Below are 12,537 nucleotides of genomic sequence, written 5' to 3' on the forward strand. Positions count from 1 at the left end.
ACTGGGGAAACTGAGGCTTGGACCATGTGATGCAGCGAGGATGTGGCAGAGCCTTCTGCCCTCAGCACTGGCCCAGTTCCCCTGGCACCTGATCACAGCAAGGCCTATTTTAAAAACCATCATCTGTTCTGCAAAACGTAGTACTTTTATAGCTGCACATCAGGTTTTCACACAAAACGTGCTTTGCTCCTTAAATGTTTTAAGCAGTGAGGTCTGTTACTCCAGCAAGGTGGTTAAAGGACTGTAAGGCAGGAGAAACAGCACAGGCCTTACAGTGGAAGGCCTGGGTCTGACTTCAGCTGTACCACAATGTGGCTAACGTAAGTCACTAACCTCTCTGTGCCTCTGTCTCCACTTGTGAAGAGGAAAATAACAGTATCTCCCTAGAAGGTTTCCTGATATATGTTGGTCGAGCCACCTTAGGGGTGTCCTCATTGAAAGAATAACCATTATTTGTTGCTAGCCGCTGTACCGCTGAACACAGCATAGCACTGGAACACAGTAGGGCATCAGTAAGTCTGGCTTACTGGGAGGTTCAGGAGAAAGTGAAGGCATGTGGGATTCCTCTTCCTCACGATCCTGGAACAGCTCCAGAGTGCCACCACTTACTGGGTGTTCATAATGTGCCCAGCTCTGTGCCACCTTGAACCCTCCTAACATCCCTGCCAGGCATTGCCCTGTGATCCTCAAAGTCAAGTTAGACTCAGAGGGGAAGCTACTCGAAGTGGGGGAGTCGAGCTCTATCCCAGGTCTGTCCGGTTGCAGAGCCTATTCCTGACCCCACACTGTTTTCACAGGGCCCAGCCCTGGGATGCTCCTTCAACCCAGAGGGCTGCCCCAGGGGAGCTTCCAGCAGTGCCCAGGAAGACCTGCTTCACTCCAGCAACTCATCTACATCCTGCCTACCCTCAAGGCCAATGTCAACGCCCACCCCCCATTCTCCCCACCAAACCTTCCTGAAATCCTCCCAGGAGGGAAGGTCCTTCTGCCTTCTGAACCCTCATGGAATTCCATCTGCACCTTGAACTGCACCCCAGTCACGCATCAACATGATATTTCTCAGACCAGTCGCGACTCAGCTCTGCATCTCTGTTCACCCCACTGGCCGGGCTCCCGGAAGGGCAGGGCAGGCCCGGGCTTCCCTCCCCCACCCAGCTATAATAGGAGACTTGGGCTGTGCTCAGCTAGGTGAGCTGGCCCCTCCTCAGGCTGGCATCCTACCTACCTGGTACGGCATCCAGATTCCTGTGGGCCCTGACCCAGGACCCAGGATTGATAAGGAGCCTATAACTGGTTTGATGGCAAAGATACTATAAAAAGCACAGCACCCAGGCACAGCATTGAATGGTGATGGACTACAAAGGCCAGAGACTCAAAGGGTGAGGGCAGAAGGTGCTCAGCCAGCTCAGAGGTCGGAGTCTAGCACTTGGTACTGCTGCAAGGGTGTGGCCTAGGCCAAATGGCTTCCCTGCCTGGAATAGCTTTCCAATAGATACTCCAGCCGGAGGTGGCCCGGCCAGGCTGACAGGGCCTACTGGACAGCTGCTGATGCTTAGGTACCAACATCCAGGCCAAACACCACAGCCCCTCCTCTTGATCCAGACTCTTTCAGCTTAGAGACCCCTGGAATAGTTCAAAGAGCAGGGAGAGCTGCCTCTGCCACTAATTCATGTGTGACTCTGGGCACCTGGAGGTGAGAGAACTGGATCCTTTTCCTCTTTGGGCACTGAGGCCACAGCCTGTGATGAGGTTCTTTCTACCTCTGACATTCTAAAGGGAGAACAATATTCTTTCCTTTTACTCCCAGCAGTAGGATGAGAATAGGAAAGGGAGACATGGTCCAGGAAACAACAGAGGCCAACTGGGGCTCCTAGCACCGCCCCACAAGATCTACTCCCTTTAGAGCTCACCCTTGTTTCTGGCCCTCAAAGGCAGCTGCTTTCCCTAACAGAGGCTTGGGGGTATCTGGACCCTAACCTGAATTACACCTTCCTTAGGTGTGAGCTGGGCTCATCATGGAAACCAGCAGACCAGGGGGCAGAAAGCACCAGTACCTTCCCTGTGTCCAGGGCCTGAGGAACTGCTGCATCTGTCATGGTCCCCGGTGCAGAAAAGTTTTTCTGACTGAGTCCTCTTTCCGTCTCCCCTCCCAGGACACTGCTTACTCACTCTGACCGGGTCCATTCCCCATGGCCCCCAAGCTAGCCCCTCCCATTCCAGATTAAGTACCAAAACTGGGCCTCCCTGGAAGCACAAAGGGTTAAGTCTCAGCACTATGAAGCAATCTGAAGCCACTGTAGCATGAGTTGGACCCTTGGCCAGGGAGCTGATCCACATGGCACCGCAGACCTCTCCTGTTGCTCCTGCTGCTCCCCTCAGCAGTGTATTTCAGTAGATCCACCTATTCTGCTCCCCACTCTGTCTCTGGTGAATCCTCTCACACGCCCCGCCCCCCCCACCTGCCCCAGTACCTCTGACCTAAACCCCTGTTCTTGTATGCATAAATAAAATTTAAAAAAAAAATCTTAAAAGAAAGTACCAAAACCCTGTATCCTTGAGAGCAGAAGCTTGAAACCTTTTGGGGGCAGATTCCTCTGAGAATCTGTGGCTACTATGGGCCTTCTCCTTCTGATAAAAACACACCTCTGCAGATTATTGGGGGAGGGGGGTTCCATGGGTCTCCTGAATAACATCATACACTCAGGAAAAATCTTAGAAACCTAGATCCTAGAAGAACAGCAGGTCATCTGGCCCAGCTGCCACCTAGGCCAGGATCCCTTCTTACAGCAAGTCCTTCCGAATGATATTTCTCTTCTCCACCTGGCCCACCATCCAAAGCCACCTCCTTTTCAGGCAGCCATGCCTCATGTCTTCTCCCACTGATTCTCCTGGCACCCAGCCTGAGCCACACAATTTCCCACCTGTGCTTTCTCCCTTGTGTACTGTCTCGCCTCCCCAGCAAGAGAGCTGGCTCTCTGTGGGCCCATTCATTCAACCCCCAAACCCTGAGCTAGAATTGCAGGTGACCATGACCCTGTACTTGAAAATTCTGTGCTTTGAAGGCCCTAGCCCATCCCCCAAAGGATGGGGTTGCAGAAATTCCCTTGAGGGTCTCAGTCTGCCCGGGGTCTTCCGGGGCCAGGGGCTTCCCTGGCATCACTGCTTTTCCAGCTGGAAAGCCCCAGAGTCTTTAAAACAACCGAAGTTGACAGACAGTGAAATAAAGGCCCAGGGAGGCAAAATAAGTTACTACAGGCCAATACTAGTCCCGGGTCCCTGATTCCCGGCCTAGGGCCCTTTGCCTTTACATGAATGGCTTTATGAAAGCTGAATCTGTTCCCACACTCAGTGTCTGCATTGGGGACTTCTGGAAGGTGCACAAGTTAACAGTGGTAACCCCTGGGGAGCGTGACAGAGGTGAGGAGGGGGGAACTTTTACTTTTGACTAGACACCCACCACTCTGTACTGTTAGGTTTTATTTTTGTTAGTTTGTCTTTTAACCATGAACATGTTTTATTTATTTGTATGATAAAAGTAAATCGGTCACAGAAAGGAGGTTCTAGCCCCAGTCCACCCCAAACACAGACATAAAAACAAAGAGAAGCCGTAAGTCAACCTGCCCAGGTACAACTATAAATTAATAAAATAGCCTTCTGCATGGTTTATGACCAACTGGTCTCATTAATTCACAGTCACAGTGCGGTTGATGGTTTAAGGGATCTTCCTAAGAAAAGCCTAATTCAATTAGGGCTCTGGGCAGCTCTCTGAGGAGGCTCTGGTATCTCGCTTTTACTTACACCAACCGAGGGCATACCCAGACTTTCCCAAAGCGACCCTACCCAGCCCAGAGAATGCCAGGCAGATCCTCCATTAGAGCCAAGCTGAGAGACAAGAGGGAGGGGGGAAGGGAGGGAGGAGGAGGGAGGAAGAGAGGGTGGGAGGGAGAGATGGAGGAGGCCAGGCAGCAGGCTTACACCCAGGCTGGCGCCTGAAGCATCTCTGAGTGCTGCTCTCCAAGCTCTGCTCAGCTCCCTTTCAGTCTGGCCACTAGACTCTCCAACCCTGCTCTGCTCTCTCCTCTCTGAGCAAACTGGCTTCTTGTCTGCTCCAAAGGCTTCATCTGGACCCTATTTCTGTACAGAAGTCGGTCCTTGCTCATTCATTCCCCTCACTCTCAGGCACAGATAAGGAAGCAAACAAAGGCCCTGTCCTCATGGGGCTTCTGTGCATCGGTGCGCTCTGTCCTGCCTGCTTATCTAATACTGCTCCATCTTTCAAGACTAGCTCAAGTTCCACCTCCTTGGAGAAGCCTTTCCTCACCATCCCTGGCCTCGGGGACTGCTCTGCCCTCTGAACTGTGCCAGGAGTCAGCCCAGCCCTCATGTAGGTTCCACCACTTTCTGAGCTGACTGGAAGCTCCTCATGAGCAGGGCCTGGCCTTCACTCTTCTTGGCTCCGGGCTGGACCACCACCGGGCTGACCTGCCTCTTCTACCCCAGCTTGAACAGGAGAATAGGCCGCTCTCAGTCTGGCCAGCCAGCCAAGACACAGCCTTTGTGGGCTCTGTCTGACACACAGCTGTGAAGTTGCCCTCCACCTTCAGGGGCCTGGTCACAAACAGGCTGAGCATGACGGAAGGACCAGTCTGGGCTGAGGGAAAGGGTCCCCCAAGGGACAGTAAGGGTTAAAAAGAACAGGTTCTCATCTTTAACTGCACTGGACACAGCATGCTTGTGGACACAGCTTTTCAGGGAAGAACTTGCTGGGGGAACTTGAGAAACTCCAGGTTCTCAATAAATCAGTATTAGAACTCAGGGGTCAGATCTGGCCTATTATACCCCTAAACTGGTCGTGCAGGTTAAATGAGCTATAGGGGGAGGAAAACAAAGTCAGCATGATCCCAGGAAAGTGGGTAGGACACTTCTCCAGGCCCAATCCAAAACTTAGTTCAGTTAAAATTAGATTAGCCCATAAGATTAAAAATACCCACATATAATCACGGGTTGCCTTAAAGTATCAGTTGATGTTTATCGGCATCTAAAGAGACGGTTTGGCCCAGTGCGGTGCGTGCAGACAACCTTGGGGAGACATGTCTGACTCAGACTTTTGCAGGGGGGAGTGAGTGCTACGAAGCGAGGCCCACACAGGCGATGGATGACTCAGGGATAAGCTGGGTCCTGGGTTTGCTGAGTGAGCCTTCTCTCCCCACCGTGGAAGGAAAAGAGGGTGTCGGGCAGAGGTGGGGGAAGGAGGCAGGCTGTGAGCAGGGTGGCATTCCCACAGGGAGCTGGGCCCCTCGGTGCCTCCCTGCCCGCCCTGTGTTCTCAGTGCCACCACTTCTGAGAAGAGCTGTTTGCCGCGCTGTGGGACTTGGAGCAGGTCACCGCTTCCCTGCAAACCTTAGAAATGATCCAGGGCAGCCAGGACTTGACAGACAGAAGTCTTTAAACCTTTCCTGTTCAAAATGACTGTGGGAAAAATAAACTTCTGAGCTGAAAGGGAACCAGGGCACGGTGATGGAAATAGACGTGGGCGCCGAAGTCACACAGATCTGGGCTTAAACCCCAGTGTTTTCTAATCCTATGAGTGCCTGCCACAGCCTCTGAAATAGGAGCTTAATAAACGGCAGCAAATATAAGTAACAAATATTTAACATCTACAAATAAGGAAGCGGGCTCAGACAAGTTGTGCTTTGTGCTTAAGGTCACACAGCTAGGCAGGAGAGAGATATGGCCAGATCTCAGATTGCCTGACCTCTCCCCCACCCCACCCCACCCCACCCATCCCATCCAGTAATCCACTTCTCTGCCTCTCCTTTCTGCTCCTGGAGAAACTCAGGGCTTGATAAGAAGTCAGACCTGGGCTGACCTGGGCTGACCTGGGTTCCAGACCAGTGCCCCTTCAGCCCTTCCTCCTGCAGGGAACTGATGTCCCTCCTGACGACCGTTCGGGTAACCAGTGTGCATGTGTCTGGTTATGCACTCTCCTCAAAGTCCCTTTGGACCACTAGCTCTCCATGGTCCTTGCAGTGACCCAGCATGTCAGTCAGGCAGGAAAGAGGATCAGACCTTGGGTTTAAAAAGTCCAGGACCTGGTCCTTTGCCACTTACTTGCTAAGTAACTCAGGCATTGTCACAACTTGAAACTCAGTTTCCTTAGATGTTAAATGGGTACATCAATACTATCTGCTATGTGAATCCACAGGACTATTAAGAAGAGCAGAATTAAATATTGCCTATGCTAGCGCTTTGGAAACAAATTACGGTATTAGCGAGGATTACTACTAAGTTCTGCTTGCCTTACGGGGCAAAAGAAAGTTGGGCCACCTGCGCCCAACACAAAAGCTACCTCTCAGAAGACCCTGCTGGGCCCTGAAAGTAACCAAAAGCAACCTAGTCCCAGAGGCAGATCATTATCCCAAGGTTAGCCACCCTCTGCTGGCTGCAGGAAACCACTCATTAACTGGCACTCCCCTGTGCAAGCAGAGAAGTATGCTCTGGCCACACCACTGAGAGGGCACCAGCTAACAGATGGCAGGCAGGGCCACCATCAAAGGATAAGGGTAGGCCTGGCCAAGTGTGGGACCAAGGTGCACCCCTGCAGATGCCTGGGGCTGAGGATGGGCCCAAAGCTGGTACAGAACCTTCAGTTCTCCCAGGGCAGGGAAAAGGGGCCCACAGTGACGTCTGGCAGCCCCTAGATGGAGTCTTAAAATTCCCAATGGCCGGTGCAGGGAAGTGGGCACCATCTCAGGACATCTGCAGAGGGGAGTTTGAAGGGCAGGCCATGCAGCTGCACCCCTGGAGGAGGCCATGCCAGAAATACACTGCAATCTTTGAATTATTTCCTCATCTTCAAAACAGAGAGCTTTTATCTCAGATGATTTTAGAAGGGGATTATGAGATTGCTTTTATAAAATGCCTTCTACTGCTCTGCAGACACTCAATAAGAGGTAATTCTTATTAACACACACATACACAGACATGCTAACAGAAGAGATATCACAGGGCAGGCGAGGCCTAATGCCAAGATTGTGGATGAAAAATAAGGGAAACGGGTTCGAGGGAGAAGTGAAAGCAACTACTGTGGGCTGGGAAGAGGGTCCAAAGGGAGAGGCCTCTGAACAGGCCCTGGAAGCTGCCCAAAGAGCTGGGCACTGTGTGGACATTCCCGTACTCCAACTCCCCATCGGTCCTGGAAGAGGAAGGCAGCATCTCACTGATGAGGCAAGTCAGGTTCAAAGAAGTAAGGAGCCTGGCCCGCGGTCACACAGGAATCAGGGGACGGGGCAGAGGGCAGGCTTTCTGACCTAGTCTTTCTTTTTCACCAGAGCTGGCAGGGCTGGATGGGGAATGGTTGAGAAAAAAGGCGGGCTCATGGGCACCTAGCTGAATGAAGTTCAGGCAATTTGACCAACTAAGTCCTCTAAGTACCCTGGAGCTTCTGAAAACACGGAAGGTTTCTGCTTAGTCCCCATATGGAGGTTTCTACCCAGTCCCCAGCTGACCTCCCCCCACCCACTGCCCTCCATTCAGTTAGCTATTTTTCCAGAAAGAAAAAGGTCACCTCTTTCTTTTAAGAGTGTCCCATCTGGGCTTCTTGTGATAGTTTCAAAGTGACCTTTAAGCTGTCTTCTTTTGAGAAGTGGGAGAGGTGAGTAAGTCTTATTTTCACAGGAAACCAGTGGCTGGTCTGATAGCCATGCATGTCCAGTGGATAACGATCCCCTATTCACAGACTTGTTCTAGGGGAGAAATGGCAGGACACGCCTTGCAAAGACCAAAACAAAGATGTAGAGAGACAAAGGAAGGCTTTTCTGTCCCTGGTCAGGAGACAAGATGAATACCTGCTTTATGGGCTCCCAGGCCTCTGCCAGGAGGTTCCAGGTCAGAGATATGGGTAAACAAGTGCAGGGGCTGCCAGAGCGGGGTTACAGTGAGGTCCTTCCCTTGTAACAGGCACTGGACTGACATGCAGGTGAACTGGGGACAAAGCAAAACTCATGCAGAGTCCAAACCACAAAGTTGAGAGTGGACGTCATCTAAGGCTTGGAGACGTCACCTAAGGCTTGGAGACCTCATAGCTCTCCCAAGAGTTTAACCCCCTCATGCCACTAGCCCCTTCTTGCCTAGGAAAAGGCAAGAACCTCTGGCTGTCAGAGAGAGGAAAAAGGCCCAGACATGCCTCCTGCCACCCACTGAGTCAGTTGGAAGAGAACCCAGAAGTATTCTAGAACTTCAGCTCTAGCCCTACCCTCCCCCTACCCTCCCTCCCCCCTCCCCACCCTGGGAGCACCTACCTAAGGCTCTGCTCAATGAGAGGGAATAAGAACTGAGCACAGCACTCTATTCTGAAAGGAGGGTACTTGGCAAGGGAAGCACTGCCAGAGATGACAGAATGAGGCCTCTGACATAGCTCCTTCCCACGCCGGGCACTGAGAGAACAGGCTGAACCCCAAAATGAACTCCCTACTGCTTGGGTATCTGACACTGCAGAGGGAGCACGGTCTCAGCCCCCCAACCCTATCTCCTAAGTCAGTTGGTGCCATTTCCTCTCACTCTCCCCACCCCTCTCCATCCCCAGGAGAAGCCTAGAGGCAGTTTAAGTGAAAGAAAGAACAAGTCCCAAGCCCTGGAACCTTAAGGACAGCCAGTGGCGGCCAAGGGTTGAGAGATCTGTGACCCTCTGGCCTCAGAGGAAGACTGTGGGAGGCTGAGATAGGGTGTGCTGCCTTAGGTGGTTAAAATACCAACAGGGACAGCCACCACTTACGAGTGCTCCCCGGAGTACAAGGTCAGTTTTATGTGCTTTCGTTCATGTCAGCTCACATCAGCAGCATGGCCGTTACTTAGCATTATTTCCCCCATGCACGAAAGTGACAGCATGATAGAAAGCTTATCGAAACTCAGTTCTCACTGCAAAGGTAAGGGCGGAAAATGGGTTCTCATTTTTGCCTCCTGAACAAGGCCCTTGAGTTCTTTGGGTTTCCTTTCCCTCTACTCCCTTCCCCAGGGTGGCCAGATCTGGGACTCCTTTGTTTTCAGAGGCAGAGAAATGCCTTTCCAAGCCAGAGATAGACTACTGGAACATCATATCCTCATTTTATCATGGGAAAACTGAGGCACAAGGCTGAATGACTCGCCAGAGTTACCCAAGTCAGTGGAATGGCAGAAATGTCAGCCCTGGAAGGGACCACAACGATCAATTGACAGATGGAGAGGTAAGAGTGACTCAAGGTCACAGAGGGTAGTGGGATGAGAAGCCAAGTTTCCTAACTTAGTCTAGAATGACACCCTTGCTATGGCACCATCTCTGTCCTCCAGATGCCCAGGGTCCTGGGCACAGGTGCTGGTGGGAACAAAGCAGTCCAAGCCTGACCCCCTTAGGGGTCAAACTCCTGATTGCCCAGAGGAGGGTCTCTGTAGTCATGCTGTCATCCCACCAGACAGTACTGAGACCTGCAGTGTGTGTACCAGTCCCAAGGTCCTAACACAAATGCCAGGTGTGCTGGGAGGTGAGGAGGTTGGAGAGAGGAGGGCAATTTATATACAGTGCTGTGAGGTCTCTTCCTGCTCTCACACAGGCAAATGACACATCATGATCACTTATAACAAATTAAGCCTCTTACAACAAAGTAAGACACACGGTTTCACGACTCAACTGATGTGGTCAAATTTGGAGATTCTTGCCAGTTTTGCAGATGGGCGAGACCTGCAGAAAAAGGCCCCAGCTTTTCAAGGTCATGCATTTATCAGAATCAGTACACATGGCTCCCCGTGCCCAGTCCTTGATTTTTTTTCCAAGAAGATGGTTGTCATCAAGATGCTGGTGCTGGTGGCCCAGCTTCATGTACAGGCCCTGTCACTGTCATAGCACCAAAGCCCCACACCTGGAAGCCAGCTCCTGGATCTGTCGTAACAGAGGCACCAGTCCTCTCCTGCAGCATGTTTCAGAGCCTGTCTCACACCAGCCTGGCATTACCACTCAGTTCCTGTGCGTCCTTGGGAAAACTGCAGGGCTTCCTGCCAAGAGTCACAAACTCCCCAAGCCCCAACCGGCAGAGTCCCAGGCCCTTATGCCTTCTACAGCTCAACTGGGGGCTAAAAAAAGCAAAGGCAGCTCTCAAAGCCCCTCTGGACACCACTTCCAGGGACTTTTGGGCTACACAGGTTCCTGAAAATGCCATCAATCACCTACAGAGCAGAATGCTTAGGCCTAGAAGGGAATCAACCCCCTGGAAGGGGACAACTTTTCTGTTTCTTCTGAAAAGAATGTTTCAAAGTATCTTCAGATCAGAACATCCAGAGCCCCTCTACCTGTCCCTCCCTACATGGCTGAGCAGCAGGTTATCTCCACTATCCAGCCCAGACAGCACCTTGAGACACAGCTGGGTGCCAAACTGGAGGTGAGCTGGGGTCTAACCAAGTTTCAACCCTCACAACTCCCACCCCCCTAGCCCTATAAACTGTCCCATACACTGTATAGGGAATGGCCTTCCCGGGCCAGAACTGACTCAGAGGCTCCCAACCAGCTCACACGGGCAAAGTTGTCAGGTAACATTCTAGGGATGGAGGAAGGTGAGAATATGGAGACCCCCGCATGTTGTACCACATTTGTGAATCTCCAGTGCACAGATGCCCCACTCAAACTCCTCAGACAACAGAGTAGAGATACACCCCATCCTGGAACATCCTCCCATGAAGCATGTAACTGCACTGGTTGCTGTTGACAAAGCCAACTGAACCACTTGCTGGAAGACACTCCTCTTAGTCTCACACACAGCTGGGTGCCTGGCTCCCCTGGAGGTCTGACCCAACCAAAGGCAATTTGCCAAGCCCAGAAACCCTGCTGAAGGTACTGAGCACCAGAAACATCCCATGCTGTAATCCTGCTCTTTCCCACACATGATGCTGGCTCCCATCTTGGGAGGCCACGGAGTTCGACTTTGCGAAAGACCAAGATGGCCTTATGGAGGCTGCCTATGTCACAGTTATCCAGACCCTCATTCTTGGGAAGGCTCAAGTAGTAAGAGAGGAGCAAGAAGCTCACCAGTGCGGGGGTGGCAGAAGCACTGGAACAAACTAGACTTACCTATCTTCATGAGGCAGGCCAGCAGAATCCAGAGGGAGATCTCGAAGGGTGTGCGCACGTGGTCATAGTCGATGCCCAGAACTGGAAAGACCTTTCGCGTCTTCATGCTGTGTTCAGTGACAGACCGGTTGACAGGGCGGCTCTCAGGGACGACATCCGGTGGGGCAGTGGTGACATCCCCAATGGAACGTTCCCGTGGTGGCTCTGAGCTTCGGATGGGGTTGGCAGTAGGGCTGGGCTGGAGGCCATGGCTCCTGAGAACAGGCAGCAGCCCCACCAAGGCTACCACCACCAGCAATGAAGGGAAGATTCTTGGTGGAGAGAGGCCACAGATGCCAGACCACAGGAGCATGGCGCGCTTCCTCAGACCCGAAGGCCTTGACCCTTAGCAAAGTTAGAGTAAGACCTGGGACATAGGTAGCAAGGGGTCAGCAGGTGGAAGGAGACTGGGCTAGCATTTAGGAAAAGTTCATGTTTCTGAGAGGTATCTTTGTGGAAGCAGTCCTCTGGGGAGACTGGCGCTGGAAGGAGGCTGAGTTCCCGATCCAGAACTCCAAGCCAAGAAAGAGGGACAAGGACCCAGGAGGGACCACCAGGGGAGACAAAAAGGTCTGGAACTCCAGGCCTGCGAGATGGGGAGGGGAAAGAGAAGGCGCCCGAGGCACAGAGGAAGGGACAGGAGAGTTGGACTCCAGGCAAGGAAAAGGAAGAGAGGAGGCTGGGACCCTCCGCTGAGCAAAGTGACTGAGGAACTGGGACTGGGCTAAGGGAAGGGGCAGGGAGCCCAGCTCAGGGAAGGGAACCGCAGGAGGTGGGACCCACCCCGGTAAAGCACAGGGGGGCCTGGGAGTCCAGACTGCGAGGAAGGAGTCAAGCGAGAAAGCGACGGGGAAGCCTCCCCACCCAGAGAAGGGCCGGGGTGCAGGCGCGCCGGGCTGAGATTCGGGGAAATGGAGGGAGGCGGAAGGCGGAGGCAGGCGGCCTGGCCGGAGGGCACCTCGAGTCGGGCTGCGGGGGGCTCGCGGAGGGCCAGCAGCAACACGCCCCTCCTTTCGGTCCTGCCGCGGCACTGCGCTCCGCCCCGGCCCTGCTTCAGTTCCTGCGCGTCCAGCCCCAGAGATCGCTGCAGACCTGGACCCGGCCCCGGCGGCGGCAGCGACTGCTGCTCGGCGGCGCCCGGAGCTGCTATTTATAGGCACCAGCGAGCAGCCCGTGCAGCAGGATAGAGGGACCTGTCAGCGCCCTCGCGGCGCAGCGACCCCTATCGCCTGCAGGAGGAAGTCCCGTGCAGGACGAGGAAGAAGAGTCGGAGATGCCCCCCCCCCCACAAAAAAAGGTCCCAAATGCACAAATTCTAACATGGGTAAATTACTTTGCAATTTACAAAGCACATTCACATCCACTTCCTCACTCTCATGAAGTTTCCCAATAATCTGATCAAGGAT

At 52.9% G+C, this 12,537-nt stretch overlaps 1 protein-coding gene across 1 annotated transcript in view; it reads right to left on the reverse strand.

Annotated features, from left to right (window-relative positions):
* The window catches only part of SLC9A1 (solute carrier family 9 member A1), a 44,860-nt gene extending 32,637 nt beyond the window's left edge, over positions 1–12,223 (reverse strand). The window contains exon 1 of the mRNA XM_037498323.1: positions 11,093–12,223. Within this exon, the coding sequence (XP_037354220.1) occupies positions 11,093–11,444 (352 nt within the window). The 5' untranslated portion in view covers positions 11,445–12,223. The remainder of the gene's footprint in view (positions 1–11,092) is intronic.
* Between the last annotated feature and the right edge of the window lie 314 nt (positions 12,224–12,537).

This window comes from Talpa occidentalis, unplaced genomic scaffold, assembly GCF_014898055.3.
Source record: "Talpa occidentalis isolate TD23 unplaced genomic scaffold, MPIMG_talOcc4v2.1 talOcc4.9, whole genome shotgun sequence".
In the NCBI taxonomy this organism is placed as follows: Eukaryota; Metazoa; Chordata; class Mammalia; order Eulipotyphla; family Talpidae; genus Talpa; species Talpa occidentalis.